At 44.2% G+C, this 27,369-nt stretch overlaps 2 protein-coding genes across 2 annotated transcripts; one reads left to right on the top strand and one right to left on the bottom strand.

The window, feature by feature from the left end:
- Positions 1-4,610: 4,610 nt before the first annotated feature.
- LOC138355676 (tigger transposable element-derived protein 7-like) lies at positions 4,611-6,254 on the bottom strand. The gene has a single exon (XM_069310999.1). It carries the CDS (start codon positions 6,252-6,254, stop codon positions 4,611-4,613), a length of 1,644 nt encoding a protein of 547 aa, XP_069167100.1.
- Positions 6,255-20,324: 14,070 nt separating this feature from the next.
- LOC138355675 (tigger transposable element-derived protein 7-like) lies at positions 20,325-21,968 on the top strand. Its single transcript, XM_069310998.1, has one exon. The coding sequence runs from the start codon at positions 20,325-20,327 to the stop codon at positions 21,966-21,968; it is 1,644 nt and encodes a 547-aa protein (XP_069167099.1).
- Positions 21,969-27,369: the final 5,401 nt, after the last annotated feature.

Below are 27,369 nucleotides of genomic sequence, written 5' to 3'. Positions count from 1 at the left end.
ATTTGTGTTCACTGATCACGGGAAAAATAATAAAAAAATCGTAAGTGGCATATATTGCCCGCTATAGGGCGGGGAAGTCTGGCAAAAGATAGGTGCTGACTCAGCGTGCGTCCCAGGCGGTCTGTTGCTCGCCAGCTGTCAGGCTGAAGTTGCCACAGAGAGATAATTACCTAATTATTTCAATGTCTCTAATTGATTTTTCATAGTTTTTTTGCTGTAATATTATTCAATAGTGTGTAGTTTGATATATTTATATAATAAAATGAGTGAATCATTGCTGTACTAAAAAATATGGTGTGCATATTGTTGATTCAATTATGTTCATCCATCAGTGAACAAATACTTTGTCGGTTATTACACTATAAGCACAGATTATATATAAGTATCTGCATGTTTTGTTCATTATAACGAACCACTAAGTAGCTATTATGAGTCAAAAAGTAACGAGGAGTGACCAAATGATCAAATATTATCACTTCATAAGGAAAACTCACAAATGGACGAAGAAAATGACCATCTATTTTGTGCAAATGGCTATCTGCAATGCTTATGTGATGTACAACTACTACACAAAAAATACTAAACTATAATACTACATATACTAAAATACTAAATACTAAACATTTGTGGGCAGGAATTGGGAGTGTAGCTGGAAGGCGTCTGGGCACTCACTCGCGGTTAACGCGTGGCCCGTCTTCAAGTCGTCGGCGGGTGGAGCGTGACCAGGTTTTTTATTTTATAGGCTAATGTTCCTCTAGAGAATTCTATTGCGAACCCATTGATACCAAAATGAAAGACCTAAGACGAAAATTGAGGTGACCAGAGGGAAAAGAGTGAACACATTTTATCGCTTTTGCGGGCTCCTGGGTAACTCGTTCTCACTTTCTATGTTTGTTGCGGGTAATTAGCCGGGCTTTTGGCATTTATATGCATATAGTGCTGTAGAGAATTATATTGCAAACACAATGATACCAAATTTAATCTCGTAGGACGAGAATTAAGGTGACAAAGTTGAAGAGAGTATACACTTTTCAGAATTAACGCGCGCTCCCGTGAAAGGCTGGGACCCAAATCGCACAGTTGAGGGGTGGCGGGCGGGGCACGCCAAAGTGTTAAATACATGGATGGCGATATACTAAAGAAACTGTTCACGACTTTTGTTAAGCCAAAGCTAGAATATGCAGCGGTTGTGTGGTGCCCATATCTTAAGAAGCACATCAACAAACTGGAAAAGGTGCAAAGACACGCTACTAAGTGGCTCCCTGAACTGAAGGGCAAGAGCTATGAGGAGAGGTTAGAGGCATTAAATATGCCAAAACTAGAAGACAGAAGAAAAAGAGGTGATATGATCACTACATGCAAAATAGTAACAGGAATTGATAAAATCGATAGGGAAGATTTCCTGAGACCTGGAACTTTAAGACCAAGAGGTCATAGATTTAAACTAGCTAAACACAGATGCCGAAGAAATATAAGAAAATTCACTTTCGCAAACAGAGTGGTAGACGGTTGGAACAAGTTAGGTGAGAAGGTGGTGGAGGCCAAGACTGTCAGTAGTTTCAAAGCGTTATATGAGCTGGGAAGCTCATATATCCTGTAACTACACTTAGGTAATTATGGGTGGTACGCCGCTCTCGTTTATCTTCTCTCTCTAATCATAGCCCCCTTGTTACCGGGGGAGTTCTGGATTTTATATATGAGGACACTCGCCTAGTTCTTTTCTCTGAAAAAAACTAGGGTATGGGGTGGCTCGGAGTGGTGCCGCCTCCACCTCTACACTATACCTGTTCTTCTCCTCCTGCACACGCATCTCTGGACATGCTCCACTTGCAATGCTCCCGGAATGTTACACTGGTAAGCTGTGTCGTGACATGATAGTGCCTACGCTCTACAGGCGAGATTATATGATCTGGTGACACTGTCAGCCAGGCACTGGTTCTCGCTTTTGGAATTAGTGTTGGGTATGGTTTGTACTGTTTGCTTGGCCTCTTTGCATGAGTCTTAATGTGACCTTAACCTGTACGTATATGTTGTTCTTCGTTACACTGGGGCACAGCCCTGGATTTTGGTAACTTTTTGGTTTCGTCTTTAAGCGACTGGATCTTTTCTGGACTCTGGACATTAAATTCTTGACTGTCATTCAGTGCCTGGCTGCACCCTTATATATACATTGCATATAGATATACATGTATACACCTTCTATACACCTCACCATCCTCCAATAGGTTGGAAGGGATGTTACCTGTCATTAGGGGGCTGAACTTTGGTGTTAATGTGAGGGTTGGCTTCTCTCATTAGCACATGAGATTGTTGGGGGCGAGTGTATTGCTTATCCTCGCTACAAGTCTCTCTGTGTATATGGTTGTTCATGTACATTCTGTTGCCAATTGCTTCTTGGGTCTTCTAAGTTCTTCATATTGCTTATGCTCTTGTCCCTAGTTTCTAGTGCTGGGACAATATTTAACCCTTAAAGTGCACAAGTCATATATATATGATTTCAGTGACAAAACTGAAACCGCGCACATCATATATATATGATTTCATGTCTAGCACTATATTTTAAACACCCCGCCTGGGATAGGGGCAGCTATAGTGCAGCCACGATCGATAGTTGCCAGATGCCACCTAGAAAAAAAATCCAGGCCAACATTCTTGGGTGTAAGAGCATCAGTATTAAGCATGCCACCAAGGCTGGCACACGCAGCACGAGCTCACAGCACCGCTGTTCAGCTTGTGACCACAGCATCGCCTAAAAATGCCATAATATATATGATACTGCTATTATTTAGCGATGATATTATTACAGAAGGCCCCTGACTGTGATAAAACTGACCAGGATTCTGATAATAGCAGGATTGTGGTGATATTTAGCGCTGTGCTCCATGGAGGGAGGAGTAATGCAGTGGGAGGGAGGGTGGTGGCGTCGTCTTCTGACTGTGTGTGGCCACCTTTTATTGACTGCACTCACCATACCAGCTTAGTGGTTCGCTATGGTGAACACAAATGTAGATACTTATATATAACGTGTGCATTGAGTGTAATAACAGCAAGAGGAGTAGGTTGGGAGCCGCCGTTTTGGTGATGTAGGTGCGTCGTCTGCACGACTTGTCATGTTGTTTACTGGTGGCCACTATGGTCTTTGGGCACCATACCAGCTTATTTGTACAGGTATGGTGAATAAAACAGGTAGATACTTATATATAATGTGTGTATATAGCGTAATAACACCACAAACAATATTGTTGAAGGAGAAATATTAGTGCGCCTGGCCTTGAGGGCGGCTGCCACCAGCTGACTGTGTGAGTAGCTACGTCTTTGTGCCTTTACTCACCATACAAACTTAGATATACAGTTCTGGTGAACAAAACATGTAAATATGTATATATAACGTCTGTATAGGAATAAATGCAAAAACAGTATTGTGGGAGGAGAATGAGGGCGAGTGAGGTGTTGAGGGAGGGAGTGGCAGTGAGTGGCTGGCTGGTGTGTGGCAGTCACTCCTCGTTGCATTTTGACTCACAAGACCAATTTAGTGGTTCGTTAAGGTGAACAAAACATGCAGATACTTATATATAACCTGTGTATATAGTGTAATAACAGCAAAACTATTTGTTTATTGTTTTATGAACATAATAATTGAATCACTAATATGCACACCATAATTTTGAGTACAGCGATGGTTCACACATTTTATTATATAAATATATCACAATTCACCAGAATGTTAAATTGGCTGTTAAATTGAGGTATCCACTCAATTTAACAGCCTATATGGGGCTGAGCCAAAGTCGTTATTTACGGAGCTCCGTTATTTCCGACGTTAAGTCGGGTCGGGTAATTTTTCAAGTAACATTCAGGTAGGATATATTTTATACTGTATAACTAAAATTAAATAAAGTTCATTGTGTAATTGCATTCCAATTTAGTGCACAGCCGACGATTAAGCCAGTTGCTGGCTGCTGCATGGATGATGTGTGAACACGCTCTGATCAAGTCCAGATGGGTGGGAAAAAATTGATTCATTCCTTTGTATTGAAAAATATTTCATGTATCAATCAGTGAGTTAATATTGTCTTAATAAAATTTTAGAGATGTGTTTTGATTTACCCTGAACAGTGCAGGTAATGTATTTTTAATGTTACGACACAGGCTGTGGCGGCCATGCCATAACAATGGCGATCGAGCCTTGTCACTGAGAGCTAGCCAAGACGAAATATTTTGAGCTCACCTTTTCTCTGCTGACGATAGAATATACATTTGCAGAGACTAATATGTAGCTTTTGTTGAAAAAAAACAATTAATATCTTGTAATACTATAATAAAATTGGTAAATTGACTTACTTTTAATGAAGCTGAAGATTACGAAGCTGTGATGATTACGTCATCCTCTGCAGCGCTTGTTTTATATGTACAATTATTTTCAGGCACTCACTTCACACAACAGCTAGCCTTACTACTAATTCACATGAGTTCTAATTCTACTTCACTATTGACAATTATTTCTACTGTATATTTACACTGTACAGTATCTTTTTGTCTAGGCTTAATTAATCATTAACACTTACAATACTGTACTCTATCAACACTTTTTACACTAATTTATATGCCTTTCAATCATATTTTATATCGTTAGTGGATGACTTGTCACGACTTGGTGGGAATTCAGCATTGGCGGGTGCAACATGGCTTGTAGAGCATTCGTTGCTGGCGGATGTTCCACGACTTGTCGATGGGAATTCAGCATCGGCGGGTGCAGCATGGCTTGTAGAGCATTCATTGCTGGCGGATGCTCCACGACTTGTCGATGGTAATTCAGCATCGACGGGTGCAGCATCGCTTGTCGACGAAGATTTTTCACGAACCGTTGAAATCATGAATTTATCTATTTTTGTCTGAATCTGATTTTCTCTGGCTAACGTTTTGAGACATTGCTTTAAGGCTGTAAGGTGTACATAAAAATTTCCAATAACCTCATGTTTACTTTTTATTGAATATTCAATGAGTTCCTCAACTTGTTCCAATCTTTTCTGATATCCGACACCTCTAGGCAGAGCCTCACCAACATCGTCCGAGTCATCATCAGAGTCATCAGAGTCATTTCCGAGAACACTTTGCGCAATCTGTTCTTCAGTTAACAATTCATAACCAGGATCGTAATCATTTTCTAACCATTCATTGATATCATTCACTTGTACACCCTGACCAGCTTGGAGCAACATTGTTCGGATCGTTTCTTCAAACCCTTCAAAATCATTGGCTTCATTTTCAAAACCTTCGAATTCACTATCAGATACTGCTGCTTCACATCTAGGCCTCTCTGTTAACAGTTTCTTCCATGAATTTGTTAGTGTGGTTTCTTTCACTTTATTCCAAAGCCTAGACCAGTGGAATATTGCTTCCCTGATTGTGTACTTTTTTAGATTTTCTAGTGTTCTTTGAGCCCTTGTATCCTTTCCTGTCAATTCATCTTCCTCGCTAGGTAAAACAACTAAAACATCTTCAAGCATTGCTGTTTGGTACATACGTTTAGCAGCAAGGATAACACCTTGGTCCATGGGCTGGATCAAGGATGTTGTGTTTGGTGGAAGTGCCATGCATTTTATTCTGCCATCCCTTGAAATTAACTTGCTAATGGGATGAGCAGGGGCATTATCTAGCAGCAACAATGCCTTAACCTCACTGGCCTTTATTCCACATTTGTTGATCTGGAATTCTCTGACTTCTTTGCAAAAGTGGTTTTCAAACCAGTCCGTAAATATTATTTGATTAAACCATGATTTCTTAGAATTGTAATATATTACAGGTAATGCCTGCATTATATTTTTTAAGGCTCGAGGATTTTTAGACTTGCCTACCACGGCACATTTTGTCCTGTGAGAGGCATCAGCATTAGCACAGAGCAAGACTGAGAGCCGTTCCTTGCTTATCTTTCGTCCAGGAATATTTTCCTGCATCCTACTGGTTAAGGATGTACTTGGTACAGCTCGCCACATAAACCCAGTCTCGTCAGCATTATATACTTGATATTTGCTTAAATTATTACTGACAATGTACTCGTTTAATTTAGCCTTGAATGAATCAACATTAGTGGGATCAGCACTTGACGCCTCACCAGAAATTTTTTTGGTGTTTGAAATGTTATGCCGAGCCTTAAATCTTCCAACCCACCCATCACTTGCACTGAAATCTTTTATACCTAATTGAATGGCAAGTTTACTTGCTGCAACTTTAAGCTCTTCAAATCTTATTGCCATGCCAATTGTGCGGTGCTGAATAAACCACTTATACACTGCAGCATCCAATTGTGGATACTGACCAGACTTTACTGTTTTTCTCGAACATGCAGCACCAGAAGTAGCACTCTCTGTTGTGCTCACATATTTTAATAGAGTATCCTTCTGTTTCTTGATGTCACTTACTGTACTTTTCCCGATGTTAAACTCTGCTGCTGCTCGTGCATGAGAATATCCTTTATCAAGTTTCTTAATTAACTCCAGCTTCTGTGCAACCGTCAGGCGCTTCCTTTGGGTAACTTTTGGCATTTTGTAAATTAAAAAGATCACAATTACAGTACAGTAATATCCTTCACAATTGAAGCTAGCCGCGCGAGTTCACGGTAAACAATGGGAACACATGGCCCGGCGGAGTACATACTAGGTCCGTGGGAACAAAAATACCTAGTGTCTATACATACTATAAAAGGTATTTAATAAGAAAACAAAGACTTTTGCTTAATAAAAACTGTTTCAAAATATTTTATTAATAATAATTTACAATTTTCTTCATTAAAGTGAATCATTTTAAAAGAAAATTAAGATGTAATATATGACTCTGGACGATCCAGGTCGGTGGCGGCCTGGTCGCCATATGAGGGGACGCTGATGCCACAACAAACCCAATACCGACTGTCGGTAATATCGACCGCAGACCAGTATAGCAGGCTCTAGATACTGGGCTCCCAAACCGGTCGTTAATACCGGCAGATCGGTATAAAAGAGGCCGTTAAATTGAGTGGATACTGTAATATTACTGCAAAAAAAAAACTAAGAAAAAATCAATCAGAGACATTGAAATAATTAGGTAATAAAATATTTGTGGCAACTGCCGCCTGACAGCTTGAGCGGAGTAGACCTCGTCTAGCGAAGGCTCTGTCAACGCCCCTTTTTTGCCACACTTCCCTACCCTATTGCGGCTAAAATATGCTACCTACGATTTTTTTGTTATTTTTTCCGTGATCAGGGAACAAAAATTAACACTTCTATAAGTTGAAAGAATTTTTTGGATTTTTTTTTTGTTGCTCCTGTGGGTGCGCAACACCCACCAACGCAACGGAGATACCAGCAGCACTTAAATCTGCAGATATAGCTCCGTTGCACAAGGGGGGGAGTAAAGCCTTGGCAAAAAATTATAGGCCAGTTGCACTAACATCACACATAATAAAAGTGTTTGAAAGAGTGATTAGGAATCAAATTTCTAGTTTTATGGAAAACAATGAATTGCACAATCCAGGACAACATGGATTTAGAGCGGGAAGATCCTGTCTGTCACAGTTACTCAACCACTATGACAAAATCACAGAAGCCCTAGAAGAAAAGCAAAATGCAGATGTTGTATACACAGACTTTGCAAAGGCGTTCGACAAATGTGACCATGGGGTGATAGCTCACAAAATGAGGTCAATGGGAATAACTGGAAAAGTAGGACGCTGGATACTCAATTTCCTGTCGAACAGAACACAAAGAGTAACAGTCAATCAGATAAAATCGAGTCCAAGCGATGTTAAAAGCTCTGTACCTCAAGGTACAGTCCTTGCACCGCTACTGTTCCTTATTCTCATATCTGATATAGACAAAAATACACGCCACAGCTTCGTGTCGTCCTTTGCAGATGACACAAAAATCAGCATGAAAATTACCTCTGCTGAAGACATTGAAAAACTACAAGCAGATGTCAACAAAGTTTTTGATTGGGCAGCAGAAAATAACATGATGTTTAACAGTGATAAATTTCAGGTACTCAGGTACGGCAAAAATGAGGATCTGAAACATAATACAGGGTACAAAACACAATCGAATCTTCCCATAGTAGAAAAACAGCATGTCAAGGATTTGGGAATAATGATGTCCGACGATCTAACGTTTAGGGAGCATAACCAAGCAAATATTGCGTCAGCCAGAAAAATGATCGGATGGATTACGAGAACTTTCAAATCCAGGGATCCCATCACAATGGTTGTACTCTTCAAGTCACTTGTGTTGTCCCGTCTCGAGTACTGCTCAGTACTCACTTCCCCCTTCAGAGCAGGAGAGATTGCTGAAATAGAGGGAATACAGAGAACATATACGGCACGCATAGACGCGATAAAACACCTAAATTATTGGGATCGTCTCAAAGCTCTCCAAATGTACTCTCTAGAAAGGAGACGAGAGAGATACCAAATAATATACACATGGAAAATACTGGAGGGTCAGGTCCCAAATCTACACAGTAAAATAACAACGTACTGGAGTGAACGATATGGAAGAAAATGCAGAATAGAACCAGTGAAGAGCAGAGGTGCCATAGGCACAATCAGAGAGCACTGTATAAACATCAGGGGTCCGCGGTTGTTCAACGTCCTCCCAGCGAGCATAAGAAATATTGCCGGAACAACCGTGGACATCTTCAAGAGAAAACTGGACGATTTTCTAAGAGAAGTTCCGGATCAGCCGGGCTGTGGTGGGTACGTGGCCCTGTGGGCCGCTCCAAGCAACAGCCTGGTGGACCAAACTCTCACAAGTCGAGCCTGGCCTCGGGCCGGGCTTGGGGAGTAGAAGAACTCCCAGAACCCCATCAACCAGGTATCAACCAGGTGTTAATTCCATTTGGACCCCTAGCGGTTTGAGGGTTAAGGTCTTTTCTTTGCATTTTTATGTATTACTACAGTACCTCTATACTACACATTGTTGTGTATCTTGGAAGGTGCATGTTGGCTTTTCTCATGCTCGTGCTAAGTTGGGCTGTGTTCATGTTCAGTTCCCTGTTGTCGAACGGGCCCAGTGTTCCATTATAGGTCTGAGTTCTTCCTCTTATCCTTGTCTGTCACTACCAGCTTCTGCGTTGCAGTGTTTGCTGGTAGATATAGTTTTCCGATCATCCACTCCTGCCCTACAGTTAATTTTCGTTGGGCCTTTTCTTTGTGTTCCCTTTCAGGACAGTACATTTATGTTTTAGTGCAGTACATGTTCTACATAGTTCTCCTCATTTCTTCCTCTGCGACATGTGCATCATTCTGCCCTGCTGGGGCTGGTGGTGCCGCTCCTGTGGGTTGCGGTGTCACGGTTTTTCGCTTCGCGTTTTGGTGCGTGGTGCTCGTTTCCTTGTTGGCCTCTACCTGGGCCCTGGTTCTTAGGTTTTTATTGCCATTTTGTCCTTGCTATTTGAAAAGTCTGCGCTTCAGCAGTTTCTGCAAGCGGCTTTTTCTCGTCTTTAAATGTTGGACTTATCGTTCTTTCAGGGGTCGGGGAGGGGGGGAAATCCCTCCCTCAGCATTGCTCTTCCCACCATACTATGCACAGCGCTAATAATCACAACATTCCTGCTATTATCAGAATCCTGGACATTTTTATCACAGGGGGGGGGGGGGGTCTTTTGTAATACTATCATCGCTAAATAATAGCAGGCACATGTATATTTTGACATTTTTAGGAGATGCAGTGGTCACAAGCTGAACAGCAGTGTTGATAGCTTATGCTACGTGCACCAGCCTTGGTTGCTCAGTCAGTACTGAGGCTCTCACACCTGGGAATGTTGACCATGATTTTTTTTTTAAATGGCATCTGTTCACAAGAGCCCTGAGGAAGCTGATGTGAACCCCATATAGCCGTGGGACTTTTAAATCTTGCGTGGTACTCCAACACACGAATAGCTGTGGTGCACAGTTCCATGACAGTTACTCACCACAACTATTGATGTGTTGCGCAGTTTAAGGGTTAACCCCAGGGCTGCTCTTGCAATTATAGCCTGCAACATGCCCAGGCACAAGAAATACAAAAATACATGTTCTTTTTTTCATCTTATAAAAAGTATTCATTTGTGTTCCCTGATCACGGGAAAAATAATAAAAAAAATTATGGGTGGCATATTTTGGCTTCAAGAGGGTGTGGAAGTCTGACAAAAATGAGGCGTTGACAGAGCAAGTGTCGAAGGAGGTCTGCTCCGCCCAAGCTGTCAGGCAGGAGTTGCCACAAAGATATTATTACCTATTTATTTCAATGTCTCTGATTTGTTCTCAGTTTTTGGCAATAATATTACTCAATAATGTGTAGTGTGATATATTTATATAATAAAATGTGTGAACCAACTGTACAACTAAGCTAGTATGATGAGTCAAGACAATAATTGAGATCGCCACACAATCAGCTGATGCTCCCTCCCTCACTCGCCAGCATTCCTACTCCCACTATAACATTTGTGCTGTTTTCACACTATAAACACACATTATATATAAGTATCTACATATTTTGTTCACCATAACTGTACAATTAAGCTGGTATGGTGCCCAAACAACAGTGGCCACAACAAAATTGCTTGTCAAGAGACACAGCAGCCAGCAGTCGACGCCACCTGTCACCAAAATGGCTCCTCCCAACATACTCCTTTTGCTGTTATTTCACTATATACATATGTTATACAGTATATAAGTATCTACATTTGTGTTCTCCATAGTGAACCACTAAGCTGGTATGGTGAGTGCAGACAATAACAGGTGGCCACAGGTCCGCTTGGAGCGTGCTGTCCAAGCGGACAGCACGCTGGACATGTGATCCTGTGGTCCCGGGTTCGATCCCGGGCGCCAGTGAGAAACGATGGGCAGAGTTTCTTTCACCCTATGCTCCTGTTACCTAGCAGTAAATAGTTAGTCAGCTGTCACGGGCTGCTTCCTGGGGTGTGTGTGTGTGTGTGTGGTGTGAAAAATAAAAAATTAAAATTGTAGTAGTAGAAACAGTTGATTGACAGTTGAGAGGCGGGCCAAAAGAGCAGAGTTCAACCCCCGCAAGCACAACTAGGTGAATACAACTAGGTGAATACAAAGTCAGCAGATGCGACCTCCCTCAGCATTACTGCTCCCACCATACTGTACACAGTGCTAATTATCACAACAGTCCTGCTATTATCAGAATCCTGGTCAATTTTATCACAGTCAGGGGTCTTCTGTAATACTATCATTGCTAAATAATACCAGTTACATATATAGTTTGACATTTTTAGGCGATGCTGTAGTCACACGCTGAACAGCAGTGCTGATAGCTCGTGCTGCATGCACCAGCAGTGCTGTTAGCTCGTGCAGCGTGCACCATCAGTGCTGTTAGCTCGTGCTGCGTGCACCAGCAGTGCTGTCAGCTCGTGCTGCGTGCACCAGCAGTGCTGTTAGCTCGTGCTGCGTGCACCAGCAGTGCTGTTAGCTCGTGTTGCGTGCACCAGCAGTGCTGTTAGCTCGTGCTGCGTGCACCAGCAGTGCTGTTAGCTCATGCTGCGTGCACCAGCAGTGCTGTTAGCTCGTGCTGCGTGCACCAGCAGTGCTGTTAGCTCGTGTTGCGTGCACCAGCAGTGCTGTTAGCTCGTGTTGCGTGCACCAGCAGTGCTGTTAGCTCATGCTGCGTGCACCAGCAGTGCTGTTAGCTCGTGCTGCGTGCACCAGCAGTGCTGTTAGCTCGTGTTGCGTGCACCAGCAGTGCTGTTAGCTCATGCTGCGTGCACCAGCAGTGCTGTTAGCTCAGTCTAGCAGGAGCTAACAGCACTGCTGGTGCACGCAGCACGAGCTAACAGCACTGCTGGTGCACGCAGCACGGGCTAACAGCACTGCTGGTGCACGCAGCACGGGCTAACAGCACTGCTGGTGCACGCAGCGCGAGCTAACAGCACTGCTGGTGCACGCAGCACGGGCTAACAGCACTGCTGGTGCACGCAGCACGAGCTAACAGCACTGCTGGTGCACGCAGCACGGGCTAACAGCACTGCTGGTGCACGCAGCACGAGCTAACAGCACTGCTGGTGCAAGCAGCGCGAGCTAACAGCACTGCTGGTGCACGCAGCACGAGCTAACAGCACTGCTGGTGCACGCAGCAGGAGCTAACAGCACTGCTGGTGCACGCAGCGCGAGCTAACAGCACTGCTGGTGCACGCAGCAGGAGCTAACAGCACTGCTGGTGTACGCAGCAGGAGCTAACAGCACTGCTGGTGCACGCAGCACAAGCTAACAGCACTGCTGGTGCACGCAGCAGGAGCTAACAGCACTGCTGGTGCACGCAGCAGGAGCTAACAGCACTGCTGGTGCACGCAGCACGGGCTAACAGCACTGCTGGTGCACGCAGCGCGAGCTAACAGCACTGCTGGTGCACGCAGCGCGAGCTAACAGCACTGCTGGTGCACGCAGCACGGGCTAACAGCACTGCTGGTGCACGCAGCACGAGCTAACAGCACTGCTGGTGCACGCAGCACAAGCTAACAGCACTGCTGGTGCACGCAGCACGAGCTAACAGCACTGCTGGTGCACGCAGCACGAGCTAACAGCACTGCTGGTGCACGCAGCACGAGCTAACAGCACTGCTGGTGCACGCAGCACAAGCTAACAGCACTGCTGGTGCACACAGCGCGAGCTAACAGCACTGCTGGTGCACGCAGCACGAGCTAACAGCACTGCTGGTGCACGCAGCACGGGCTAACAGCACTGCTGGTGCACGCAGCAGGAGCTAACAGCACTGCTGGTGCACGCAGCACGAGCTAACAGCACTGCTGGTGCACGCAGCACGAGCTAACAGCACTGCTGGTGCACGCAGCACGAGCTAACAGCACTGCTGGTGCACGCAGCACGAGCTAACAGCACTGCTGGTGCACGCAGCAGGAGCTAACAGCACTGCTGGTGCACGCAGCACGAGCTAACAGCACTGCTGGTGCACGCAGCACAAGCTAACAGCACTGCTGGTGCACGCAGCACGAGCTAACAGCACTGCTGGTGCACGCAGCACGAGCTAACAGCACTGCTGGTGCACGCAGCACGAGCTAACAGCACTGCTGGTGCACGCAGCACAAGCTAACAGCACTGCTGGTGCACGCAGCGCGAGCTAACAGCACTGCTGGTGCACGCAGCACGAGCTAACAGCACTGCTGGTGCACGCAGCACGAGCTAACAGCACTGCTGGTGCACGCAGCGCGAGCTAACAGCACTGCTGGTGCACGCAGCACGAGCTAACAGCACTGCTGGTGCACGCAGCACGAGCTAACAGCACTGCTGGTGCACGCAGCACAAGCTAACAGCACTGCTGGTGCACGCAGCACGAGCTAACAGCACTGCTGGTGCACGCAGCACGAGCTAACAGCACTGCTGGTGCACGCAGCACGAGTTAACAGCACTGCTGGTGCACGCAGCACGAGCTAACAGCACTGCTGGTGCACGCAGCACGGGCTAACAGCACTGCTGGTGCACACAGCAGGAGCTAACAGCACTGCTGGTGCACGCAGCATGAGCTAACAGCACTGCTGGTGCACGCAGCAGGAGCTAACAGCACTGCTGGTGCACGCAGCACAAGCTAACAGCACTGCTGGTGCACGCAGCAGGAGCTAACAGCACTGCTGGTGCACGCAGCACGAGCTAACAGCACTGCTGGTGCACGCAGCACAAGCTAACAGCACTGCTGGTGCACGCAGCGCGAGCTAACAGCACTGCTGGTGCACGCAGCACGAGCTAACAGCACTGCTGGTGCACGCAGCACGAGCTAACAGCACTGCTGGTGCACGCAGCAGGAGCTAACAGCACTGCTGGTGCACGCAGCACGAGCTAACAGCACTGCTGGTGCACGCAGCGCGAGCTAACAGCACTGCTGGTGCACGCAGCGCAAGCTAACAGCACTGCTGGTGCACGCAGCACGAGCTAACAGCACTGCTGGTGCACGCAGCGCGAGCTAACAGCACTGCTGGTGCACGCAGCGCGAGCTAACAGCACTGCTGGTGCACGCAGCGCGAGCTAACAGCACTGCTGGTGCACGCAGCACGGGCTAACAGCACTGCTGGTGCACGCAGCAGGAGCTAACAGCACTGCTGGTGCACGCAGCACGAGCTAACAGCACTGCTGGTGCACGCAGCACGAGCTAACAGCACTGCTGGTGCACGCAGCACGAGCTAACAGCACTGCTGGTGCACGCAGCACGAGCTAACAGCACTGCTGGTGCACGCAGCAGGAGCTAACAGCACTGCTGGTGCACGCAGCACGAGCTAACAGCACTGCTGGTGCACGCAGCACAAGCTAACAGCACTGCTGGTGCACGCAGCACGAGCTAACAGCACTGCTGGTGCACGCACCGCGAGCTAACAGCACTGCTGGTGCACGCAGCACGAGCTAACAGCACTGCTGGTGCACGCAGCGCGAGCTAACAGCACTGCTGGTGCACGCAGCACGAGCTAACAACACTGCTGGTGCACGCAGCACGAGCTAACAGCACTGCTGGTGCACGCAGCAGGAGCTAACAGCACTGCTGGTGCACGCAGCGCGAGCTAACAGCACTGCTGGTGCACGCAGCAGGAGCTAACAGCACTGCTGGTGCACGCAGCAGGAGCTAACACCACTGCTGGTGCACGCAGCACGAGCTAACAGCACTGCTGGTGCACGCAGCAGGAGCTAACAGCACTGCTGGTGGACGCAGCACGAGCTAACAGCACTGCTGGTGCACGCAGCACGAGCTAACAGCACTGCTGGTGCATGCAGCACGAGCTAACAGCACTGCTGGTGCACGCAGCACGGGCTAACAGCACTGCTGGTGCACGCAGCAGGAGCTAACAGCACTGCTGGTGCACGCAGCATGAGCTAACAGCACTGCTGGTGCACGCAGCATGAGCTAACAGCACTGCTGGTGCACGCAGCATGAGCTAACAGCACTGCTGGTGCACGCAACACGAGCTAACAGCACTGCTGGTGCACGCAGCACGAGCTAACAGCACTGCTGGTGCACGCAGCATGAGCTAACAGCACTGCTGGTGCACGCAACACGAGCTAACAGCACTGCTGGTGCACGCAGCACGAGCTAACAGCACTGCTGGTGCACGCAGCATGAGCTAACAGCACTGCTGGTGCACGCAGCACGAGCTAACAGCACTGCTGGTGCACGCAACACGAGCTAACAGCACTGCTGGTGCACGCAGCACGAGCTAACAGCACTGCTGGTGCACGCAGCACGAGCTGACAGCACTGCTGGTGCACGCAGCACGAGCTAACAGCACTGATGGTGCACGCAGCACGAGCTAACAGCACTGCTGGTGCATGCAGCACGAGCTATCAGCACTGCTGTTCAGCGTGTGACTACAGCATCGCCTAAAAATGTCAAACTATATATGTAACTGGTATTATTTAGCAATGATAGTATTACAGAAGACCCCTGACTGTGATAAAATTGACCAGGATTCTGATAATAGCAGGACTGTTGTGATAATTAGCACTGTGTACAGTATGGTGGGAGCAGTAATGCTGAGGGAGGTCGCATCTGCTGACTTTGTATTCACCTAGTTGTGCTTGCGGGGGTTGAACTCTGCTCTTTTGGCCCGCCTCTCAACTGTCAATCAACTGTTTCTACTACTACAATTTTAATTTTTTATTTTTCACACCACACACACACACACACACTCCAGGAAGCAGCCCGTGACAGCTGACTAACTATTTACTGCTAGGTAACAGGAGCATAGGATGAAAGAAACTCTGCCCATCGTTTCTCACTGGCGCCCGGGATCGAACCCGGGACCACAGGATCACATGTCCAGCGTGCTGTCCGCTTGGACAGCACGCTCCAAGCGGACCTGTGGCCACCTGTTATTGTCTGCACTCACCATACCAGCTTAGTGGTTCACTATGGAGAACACAAATGTAGATACTTATATACTGTATAACATATGTATATAGTGAAATAACAGCAAAAGGATTATGTTGGGAGGAGCCATTTTGGTGACAGGTGGCGTCGACTGCTGGCTGCTGTGTCTCTTGACAAGCAATTTTGTTGTGGCCACTGTTGTTTGGGCACCATACCAGCTTAATTGTACAGTTATGGTGAACAAAATATGTAGATACTTATATATAATGTGTGTTTATAGTGTGAAAACAGCACAAATGTTATAGTGGGAGTAGGAATGCTGGCGAGTGAGGGAGGGAGCATCAGCTGATTGTGTGGCGATCTCAATTATTGTCTTGACTCATCATACTAGCTTAGTTGTACAGTTGGTTCACACATTTTATTATATAAATATATCACACTACACATTATTGAGTAATATTATTGCCAAAAACTGAGAACAAATCAGAGACATTGAAATAAATAGGTAATAATATCTTTGTGGCAACTCCTGCCTGACAGCTTGGGCGGAGCAGACCTCCTTCGACACTTGCTCTGTCAACGCCTCATTTTTGTCAGACTTCCACACCCTCTTGAAGCCAAAATATGCCACCCATAATTTTTTTTATTATTTTTCCCGTGATCAGGGAACACAAATGAATACTTTTTATAAGATGACAAAAAGAACATGTATTTTTGTATTTCTTGTGCCTGGGCATGTTGCAGGCTATAATTGCAAGAGCAGCCCTGGGGTTAACCCTTAAACTGCGCAACACATCAATAGTTGTGGTGAGTAACTGTCATGGAACTGTGCACCACAGCTATTCGTGTGTTGGAGTACCACGCAAGATTTAAAAGTCCCACGGCTATATGGGGTTCACATCAGCTTCCTCAGGGCTCTTGTGAACAGATGCCATTTAAAAAAAAATCATGGTCAACATTCCCAGGTGTGAGAGCCTCAGTACTGACTGAGCAACCAAGGCTGGTGCACGTAGCATAAGCTATCAACACTGCTGTTCAGCTTGTGACCACTGCATCTCCTGAAAATGTCAAAATATACATGTGCCTGCTATTATTTAGCGATGATAGTATTACAAAAGACCCCCCCCCCCCCCTGTGATAAAAATGTCCAGGATTCTGATAATAGCAGGAATGTTGTGATAATTAGCGCTGTGCATAGTATGGTGGGAAGAGCAATGCTGAGGGAGGGATTTCCCCCCCTCCCCGACCCCTGAAAGAACGATAAGTCCAACATTTAAAGACGAGAAAAAGCCGCTTGCAGAAACTGCTGAAGCGCAGACTTTTCAAATAGCAAGGACAAAATGGCAATAAAAACCTAAGAACCAGGGCCCAGGTAGAGGCCAACAAGGAAACGAGCACAACGCACCAAAACGCGAAGCGAAAAACCGTGACACCGCAACCCACAGGAGCGGCACCACCAGCCCCAGCAGGGCAGAATGATGCACATGTCGCAGAGGAAGAAATGAGGAGAACTATGTAGAACATGTACTGCACTAAAACATAAATGTACTGTCCTGAAAGGGAACACAAAGAAAAGGCCCAACGAAAATTAACTGTAGGGCAGGAGTGGATGATCGGAAAACTATATCTACCAGCAAACACTGCAACGCAGAAGCTGGTAGTGACAGACAAGGATAAGAGGAAGAACTCAGACCTATAATGGAACACTGGGCCCGTTCGACAACAGGGAACTGAACATGAACACAGCCCAACTTAGCACGAGCATGAGAAAAGCCAACATGCACCTTCCAAGATACACAACAATGTGTAGTATAGAGGTACTGTAGTAATACATAAAAATGCAAAGAAAAGACCTTAACCCTCAAACCGCTAGGGGTCCAAATGGAATTAACACCTGGTTGATACCTGGTTGATGGGGTTCTGGGAGTTCTTCTACTCCCCAAGCCCGGCCCGAGGCCAGGCTCGACTTGTGAGAGTTTGGTCCACCAGGCTGTTGCTTGGAGCGGCCCACAGGGCCACGTACCCACCACAGCCCGGCTGATCCGGAACTTCTCTTAGAAAATCGTCCAGTTTTCTCTTGAAGATGTCCACGGTTGTTCCGGCAATATTTCTTATGCTCGCTGGGAGGACGTTGAACAACCGCGGACCCCTGATGTTTATACAGTGCTCTCTGATTGTGCCTATGGCACCTCTGCTCTTCACTGGTTCTATTCTGCATTTTCTTCCATATCGTTCACTCCAGTACGTTGTTATTTTACTGTGTAGATTTGGGACCTGACCCTCCAGTATTTTCCATGTGTATATTATTTGGTATCTCTCTCGTCTCCTTTCTAGAGAGTACATTTGGAGAGCTTTGAGACGATCCCAATAATTTAGGTGTTTTATCGCGTCTATGCGTGCCGTATATGTTCTCTGTATTCCCTCTATTTCAGCAATCTCTCCTGCTCTGAAGGGGGAAGTGAGTACTGAGCAGTACTCGAGACGGGACAACACAAGTGACTTGAAGAGTACAACCATTGTGATGGGATCCCTGGATTTGAAAGTTCTCGTAATCCATCCGATCATTTTTCTGGCTGACGCAATATTTGCTTGGTTATGCTCCCTAAACGTTAGATCGTCGGACATCATTATTCCCAAATCCTTGACATGCTGTTTTTCTACTATGGGAAGATTCGATTGTGTTTTGTACCCTGTATTATGTTTCAGATCCTCATTTTTGCCGTACCTGAGTACCTGAAATTTATCACTGTTAAACATCATGTTATTTTCTGCTGCCCAATCAAAAACTTTGTTGACATCTGCTTGTAGTTTTTCAATGTCTTCAGCAGAGGTAATTTTCATGCTGATTTTTGTGTCATCTGCAAAGGACGACACGAAGCTGTGGCGTGTATTTTTGTCTATATCAGATATGAGAATAAGGAACAGTAGCGGTGCAAGGACTGTACCTTGAGGTACAGAGCTTTTAACATCGCTTGGACTCGATTTTATCTGATTGACTGTTACTCTTTGTGTTCTGTTCGACAGGAAATTGAGTATCCAGCGTCCTACTTTTCCAGTTATTCCCATTGACCTCATTTTGTGAGCTATCACCCCATGGTCACATTTGTCGAACGCCTTTGCAAAGTCTGTGTATACAACATCTGCATTTTGCTTTTCTTCTAGGGCTTCTGTGATTTTGTCATAGTGGTTGAGTAACTGTGACAGACAGGATCTTCCCGCTCTAAATCCATGTTGTCCTGGATTGTGCAATTCATTGTTTTCCATAAAACTAGAAATTTGATTCCTAATCACTCTTTCAAACACTTTTATTATGTGTGATGTTAGTGCAACTGGCCTATAATTTTTTGCCAAGGCTTTACTCCCCCCCTTGTGCAACGGAGCTATATCTGCAGATTTAAGTGCTGCTGGTATCTCCGTTGCGTTGGTGGGTGTTGCGCACCCACAGGAGCAACAAAAAAAAAATCCAAAAAATTCTTTCAACTTATAGAAGTGTTAATTTTTGTTCCCTGATCACGGAAAAAATAACAAAAAAATCGTAGGTAGCATATTTTAGCCGCAATAGGGTAGGGAAGTGTGGCAAAAAAGGGGCGTTGACAGAGCCTTCGCTAGACGAGGTCTACTCCGCTCAAGCTGTCAGGCGGCAGTTGCCACAAATATTTTATTACCTAATTATTTCAATGTCTCTGATTGATTTTTTCTTAGTTTTTTTTTTGCAGTAATATTACAGTATCCACTCAATTTAACGGCCTCTTTTATACCGATCTGCCGGTATTAACGACCGGTTTGGGAGCCCAGTATCTAGAGCCTGCTATACCGGTCTGCGGTCGATATTACCGACAGTCGGTATTGGGTTTGTTGTGGCATCAGCGTCCCCTCATATGGCGACCAGGCCGCCACCGACCTGGATCGTCCAGAGTCATATATTACATCTTAATTTTCTTTTAAAATGATTCACTTTAATGAAGAAAATTGTAAATTATTATTAATAAAATATTTTGAAACAGTTTTTATTAAGCAAAAGTCTTTGTTTTCTTATTAAATACCTTTTATAGTATGTATAGACACTAGGTATTTTTGTTCCCACGGACCTAGTATGTACTCCGCCGGGCCATGTGTTCCCATTGTTTACCGTGAACTCGCGCGGCTAGCTTCAATTGTGAAGGATATTACTGTACTGTAATTGTGATCTTTTTAATTTACAAAATGCCAAAAGTTACCCAAAGGAAGCGCCTGACGGTTGCACAGAAGCTGGAGTTAATTAAGAAACTTGATAAAGGATATTCTCATGCACGAGCAGCAGCAGAGTTTAACATCGGGAAAAGTACAGTAAGTGACATCAAGAAACAGAAGGATACTCTATTAAAATATGTGAGCACAACAGAGAGTGCTACTTCTGGTGCTGCATGTTCGAGAAAAACAGTAAAGTCTGGTCAGTATCCACAATTGGATGCTGCAGTGTATAAGTGGTTTATTCAGCACCGCACAATTGGCATGGCAATAAGATTTGAAGAGCTTAAAGTTGCAGCAAGTAAACTTGCCATTCAATTAGGTATAAAAGATTTCAGTGCAAGTGATGGGTGGGTTGGAAGATTTAAGGCTCGGCATAACATTTCAAACACCAAAAAAATTTCTGGTGAGGCGTCAAGTGCTGATCCCACTAATGTTGATTCATTCAAGGCTAAATTAAACGAGTACATTGTCAGTAATAATTTAAGCAAATATCAAGTATATAATGCTGACGAGACTGGGTTTATGTGGCGAGCTGTACCAAGTACATCCTTAACCAGTAGGATGCAGGAAAATATTCCTGGACGAAAGATAAGCAAGGAACGGCTCTCAGTCTTGCTCTGTGCTAATGCTGATGCCTCTCACAGGACAAAATGTGCCGTGGTAGGCAAGTCTAAAAATCCTCGAGCCTTAAAAAATATAATGCAGGCATTACCTGTAATATATTACAATTCTAAGAAATCATGGTTTAATCAAATAATATTTACGGACTGGTTTGAAAACCACTTTTGCAAAGAAGTCAGAGAATTCCAGATCAACAAATGTGGAATAAAGGCCAGTGAGGTTAAGGCATTGTTGCTGCTAGATAATGCCCCTGCTCATCCCATTAGCAAGTTAATTTCAAGGGATGGCAGAATAAAATGCATGGCACTTCCACCAAACACAACATCCTTGATCCAGCCCATGGACCAAGGTGTTATCCTTGCTGCTAAACGTATGTACCAAACAGCAATGCTTGAAGATGTTTTAGTTGTTTTACCTAGCGAGGAAGATGAATTGACAGGAAAGGATACAAGGGCTCAAAGAACACTAGAAAATCTAAAAAAGTACACAATCAGGGAAGCAATATTCCACTGGTCTAGGCTTTGGAATAAAGTGAAAGAAACCACACTAACAAATTCATGGAAGAAACTGTTAACAGAGAGGCCTAGATGTGAAGCAGCAGTATCTGATAGTGAATTCGAAGGTTTTGAAAATGAAGCCAATGATTTTGAAGGGTTTGAAGAAACGATCCGAACAATGTTGCTCCAAGCTGGTCAGGGTGTACAAGTGAATGATATCAATGAATGGTTAGAAAATGATTACGATCCTGGTTATGAATTGTTAACTGAAGAACAGATTGCGCAAAGTGTTCTCGGAAATGACTCTGATGACTCTGATGATGACTCGGACGATGTTGGTGAGGCTCTGCCTAGAGGTGTCGGATATCAGAAAAGATTGGAACAAGTTGAGGAACTCATTGAATATTCAATAAAAAGTAAACATGAGGTTATTGGAAATTTTTATGTACACCTTACAGCCTTAAAGCAATGTCTCAAAACGTTAGCCAGAGAAAATCAGATTCAGACAAAAATAGATAAATTCATGATTTCAACGGTTCGTGAAAAATCTTCGTCGACAAGCGATGCTGCACCCGTCGATGCTGAATTACCATCGACAAGTCGTGGAGCATCCGCCAGCAATGAATGCTCTACAAGCCATGCTGCACCCGCCGATGCTGAATTCCCATCGACAAGTCGTGGAACATCCGCCAGCAACGAATGCTCTACAAGCCATGTTGCACCCGCCGATGCTGAATTCCCACCAAGTCGTGACAAGTCATCCACTAACGATATAAAATATGATTGAAAGGCATATAAATTAGTGTAAAAAGTGTTGATAGAGTACAGTATTGTAAGTGTTAATGATTAATTAAGCCTAGACAAAAAGATACTGTACAGTGTAAATATACAGTAGAAATAATTGTCAATAGTGAAGTAGAATTAGAACTCATGTCAATTAGTAGTAAGGCTAGCTGTTGTGTGAAGTGAGTGCCTGAAAATAATTGTACATATAAAACAAGCGCTGCAGAGGATGACGTAATCATCACAGCTTCGTAATCTTCAGCTTCATTAAAAGTAAGTCAATTTACCAATTTTATTATAGTATTACAAGATATTAATTGTTTTTTTTCAACAAAAGCTACATATTAGTCTCTGCAAATGTATATTCTATCGTCAGCAGAGAAAAGGTGAGCTCAAAATATTTCGTCTTGGCTAGCTCTCAGTGACAAGGCTCGATCGCCATTGTTATGGCATGGCCGCCACAGCCTGTGTCGTAACATTAAAAATACATTACCTGCACTGTTCAGGGTAAATCAAAACACATCTCTAAAATTTTATTAAGACAATATTAACTCACTGATTGATACATGAAATATTTTTCAATACAAAGGAATGAATCAATTTTTTCCCACCCATCTGGACTTGATCAGAGCGTGTTCACACATCATCCATGCAGCAGCCAGCAACTGGCTTAATCGTCGGCTGTGCACTAAATTGGAATGCAATTACACAATGAACTTTATTTAATTTTAGTTATACAGTATAAAATATATCCTACCTGAATGTTACTTGAAAAATTACCCGACCCGACTTAACGTCGGAAATAACGGAGCTCCGTAAATAACGACTTTGGCTCAGCCCCATATAGGCTGTTAAATTGAGTGGATACCTCAATTTAACAGCCAATTTAACATTCTGGTGAATTGTGATATATTTATATAATAAAATGTGTGAACCATCGCTGTACTCAAAATTATGGTGTGCATATTAGTGATTCAATTATTATGTTCATAAAACAATAAACAAATAGTTTTGCTGTTATTACACTATATACACAGGTTATATATAAGTATCTGCATGTTTTGTTCACCTTAACGAACCACTAAATTGGTCTTGTGAGTCAAAATGCAACGAGGAGTGACTGCCACACACCAGCCAGCCACTCACTGCCACTCCCTCCCTCAACACCTCACTCGCCCTCATTCTCCTCCCACAATACTGTTTTTGCATTTATTCCTATACAGACGTTATATATACATATTTACATGTTTTGTTCACCAGAACTGTATATCTAAGTTTGTATGGTGAGTAAAGGCACAAAGACGTAGCTACTCACACAGTCAGCTGGTGGCAGCCGCCCTCAAGGCCAGGCGCACTAATATTTCTCCTTCAACAATATTGTTTGTGGTGTTATTACGCTATATACACACATTATATATAAGTATCTACCTGTTTTATTCACCATACCTGTACAAATAAGCTGGTATGGTGCCCAAAGACCATAGTGGCCACCAGTAAACAACATGACAAGTCGTGCAGACGACGCACCTACATCACCAAAACGGCGGCTCCCAACCTACTCCTCTTGCTGTTATTACACTCAATGCACACGTTATATATAAGTATCTACATTTGTGTTCACCATAGCGAACCACTAAGCTGGTATGGTGAGTGCAGTCAATAAAAGGTGGCCACACACAGTCAGAAGACGACGCCACCACCCTCCCTCCCACTGCATTACTCCTCCCTCCATGGAGCACAGCGCTAAATATCACCACAATCCTGCTATTATCAGAATCCTGGTCAGTTTTATCACAGTCAGGGGCCTTCTGTAATAATATCATCGCTAAATAATAGCAGTATCATATATATTATGGCATTTTTAGGCGATGCTGTGGTCACAAGCTGAACAGCGGTGCTGTGAGCTCGTGCTGCGTGTGCCAGCCTTGGTGGCATGCTTAATACTGATGCTCTTACACCCAAGAATGTTGGCCTGGATTTTTTTTCTAGGTGGCATCTGGCAACTATCGATCGTGGCTGCACTATAGCTGCCCCTATCCCAGGCGGGGTGTTTAAAATATAGTGCTAGACATGAAATCATATATATATGATGTGCGCGGTTTCAGTTTTGTCACTGAAATCATATATATATGACTTGTGCACTTTAAGGGTTAAATATTGTCCCAGCACTAGAAACTAGGGACAAGAGCATAAGCAATATGAAGAACTTAGAAGACCCAAGAAGCAATTGGCAACAGAATGTACATGAACAACCATATACACAGAGAGACTTGTAGCGAGGATAAGCAATACACTCGCCCCCAACAATCTCATGTGCTAATGAGAGAAGCCAACCCTCACATTAACACCAAAGTTCAGCCCCCTAATGACAGGTAACATCCCTTCCAACCTATTGGAGGATGGTGAGGTGTATAGAAGGTGTATACATGTATATCTATATGCAATGTATATATAAGGGTGCAGCCAGGCACTGAATGACAGTCAAGAATTTAATGTCCAGAGTCCAGAAAAGATCCAGTCGCTTAAAGACGAAACCAAAAAGTTACCAAAATCCAGGGCTGTGCCCCAGTGTAACGAAGAACAACATATACGTACAGGTTAAGGTCACATTAAGACTCATGCAAAGAGGCCAAGCAAACAGTACAAACCATACCCAACACTAATTCCAAAAGCGAGAACCAGTGCCTGGCTGACAGTGTCACCAGATCGTATAATCTCGCCTGTAGAGCGTAGGCACTATCATGTCACGACACAGCTTACCAGTGTAACATTCCGGGAGCATTGCAAGTGGAGCATGTCCAGAGATGCGTGTGCAGGAGGAGAAGAACAGGTATAGTGTAGAGGTGGAGGCGGCACCACTCCGAGCCACCCCATACCCTAGTTTTTTTCAGAGAAAAGAACTAGGCGAGTGTCCTCATATATAAAATCCAGAACTCCCCCGGTAACAAGGGGGCTATGATTAGAGAGAGAAGATAAACGAGAGCGGCGTACCACCCATAATTACCTAAGTGTAGTTACAGGATATATGAGCTTCCCAGCTCATATAACGCTTTGAAACTACTGACAGTCTTGGCCTCCACCACCTTCTCACCTAACTTGTTCCAACCGTCTACCACTCTGTTTGCGAAAGTGAATTTTCTTATATTTCTTCGGCATCTGTGTTTAGCTAGTTTAAATCTATGACCTCTTGGTCTTAAAGTTCCAGGTCTCAGGAAATCTTCCCTATCGATTTTATCAATTCCTGTTACTATTTTGCATGTAGTGATCATATCACCTCTTTTTCTTCTGTCTTCTAGTTTTGGCATATTTAATGCCTCTAACCTCTCCTCGTAGCTCTTGCCCTTCAGTTCAGGGAGCCACTTAGTAGCGTGTCTTTGCACCTTTTCCAGTTTGTTGATGTGCTTCTTAAGATATGGGCACCACACAACCGCTGCATATTCTAGCTTTGGCTTAACAAAAGTCGTGAACAGTTTCTTTAGTATATCGCCATCCATGTATTTAACACTTTGGCGTGCCCCGCCCGCCACCCCTCAACTGTGCGATTTGGGTCCCAGCCTTTCACGGGAGCGCGCGTTAATTCTGAAAAGTGTATACTCTCTTCAACTTTGTCACCTTAATTCTCGTCCTACGAGATTAAATTTGGTATCATTGTGTTTGCAATATAATTCTCTACAGCACTATATGCATATAAATGCCAAAAGCCCGGCTAATTACCCGCAACAAACATAGAAAGTGAGAACGAGTTACCCAGGAGCCCGCAAAAGCGATAAAATGTGTTCACTCTTTTCCCTCTGGTCACCTCAATTTTCGTCTTAGGTCTTTCATTTTGGTATCAATGGGTTCGCAATAGAATTCTCTAGAGGAACATTAGCCTATAAAATAAAAAACCTGGTCACGCTCCACCCGCCGACGACTTGAAGACGGGCCACGCGTTAACCGCGAGTGAGTGCCCAGACGCCTTCCAGCTACACTCCCAATTCCTGCCCACAAATGTTTAGTATTTAGTATTTTAGTATATGTAGTATTATAGTTTAGTATTTTTTGTGTAGTAGTTGTACATCACATAAGCATTGCAGATAGCCATTTGCACAAAATAGATGGTCATTTTCTTCGTCCATTTGTGAGTTTTCCTTATGAAGTGATAATATTTGATCATTTGGTCACTCCTCGTTACTTTTTGACTCATAATAGCTACTTAGTGGTTCGTTATAATGAACAAAACATGCAGATACTTATATATAATCTGTGCTTATAGTGTAATAACCGACAAAGTATTTGTTCACTGATGGATGAACATAATTGAATCAACAATATGCACACCATATTTTTTAGTACAGCAATGATTCACTCATTTTATTATATAAATATATCAAACTACACACTATTGAATAATATTACAGCAAAAAAACTATGAAAAATCAATTAGAGACATTGAAATAATTAGGTAATTATCTCTCTGTGGCAACTTCAGCCTGACAGCTGGCGAGCAACAGACCGCCTGGGACGCACGCTGAGTCAGCACCTATCTTTTGCCAGACTTCCCCGCCCTATAGCGGGCAATATATGCCACTTACGATTTTTTTATTATTTTTCCCGTGATCAGTGAACACAAATTAACAGGTTAGGAAGAAAAAATATTTTTTTGTTTTTGTTTTTCAAAATTACATGCGCCTGTGGGGAAGGATATTATACCCCTAGCATGTTAAGGGTTAACCCTTAACATGCTAGGGGTATAATAAAGTAACGAAAAAGTAACGAGGCGTGACCGCCGTGTACCAGCCAGCCACTCACGCCCTCCCTCAAATCATCTGACTCACCCACATTCTCCTCCCACAATACTGTTTTTGCTATAATTCACTATATAGTTTGATATATTTATATAATAAAATGAGTGAATCATTGCTGTACTAAAAAATATGGTGTGCATATTGTTGATTCAATTATGTTCATCAATCAGTGAACAAATACTTTGTCGGTTATTACACTATAAGCACAGGTTATATATAAGTATCTGCATGTTTTGTTCACTATAACGAACCACTAAGTAGCTGTTATGAGTCAAAAAGTAACGAGGAGTGACCACCGTGTACCAGCCAGCCACTCCCGCCCTCCCTCAAGTCATCTGACTCACCCACATTCTCCTCCCACAATACTGTTTTTGCTATAATTCACTATATACAGACGTTATATATAAGTACCTACATGTTTTGTTCACCATAACTGTACATCTAAGCTTGTATGGTGAGGTGAGTAAAGGCACAAAGACGTAGGACCTCACACAGTCAGCTGATGGCTGCCGCCCTCAAGGCCAGACGCAATAAATTTCTCCTCCAACAATACTGTGTGCTGTTATTACGCTATATACACACACATTATATATAAATATCTACCTGTTTTATTCACCA

The sequence above is a fragment of the Procambarus clarkii genome, chromosome 68, assembly GCF_040958095.1.
Source record: "Procambarus clarkii isolate CNS0578487 chromosome 68, FALCON_Pclarkii_2.0, whole genome shotgun sequence".
NCBI classification, from domain to species: Eukaryota; Metazoa; Arthropoda; class Malacostraca; order Decapoda; family Cambaridae; genus Procambarus; species Procambarus clarkii.
The sequence above is the reverse complement of the archived record's forward strand: the minus strand, read 5'-3'. Positions and strand labels throughout refer to the sequence as shown.

Bases quoted from the DNA above. Each gene is read 5' to 3' on its own strand.
- LOC138355676 (XM_069310999.1), bottom strand. From the start codon at position 6,254: ATGGCAATAAGATTTGAAGAGCTTAAAGTTGCAGCAAGTAAACTTGCC.
- LOC138355675 (XM_069310998.1), top strand. From the start codon at position 20,325: ATGGCAATAAGATTTGAAGAGCTTAAAGTTGCAGCAAGTAAACTTGCC.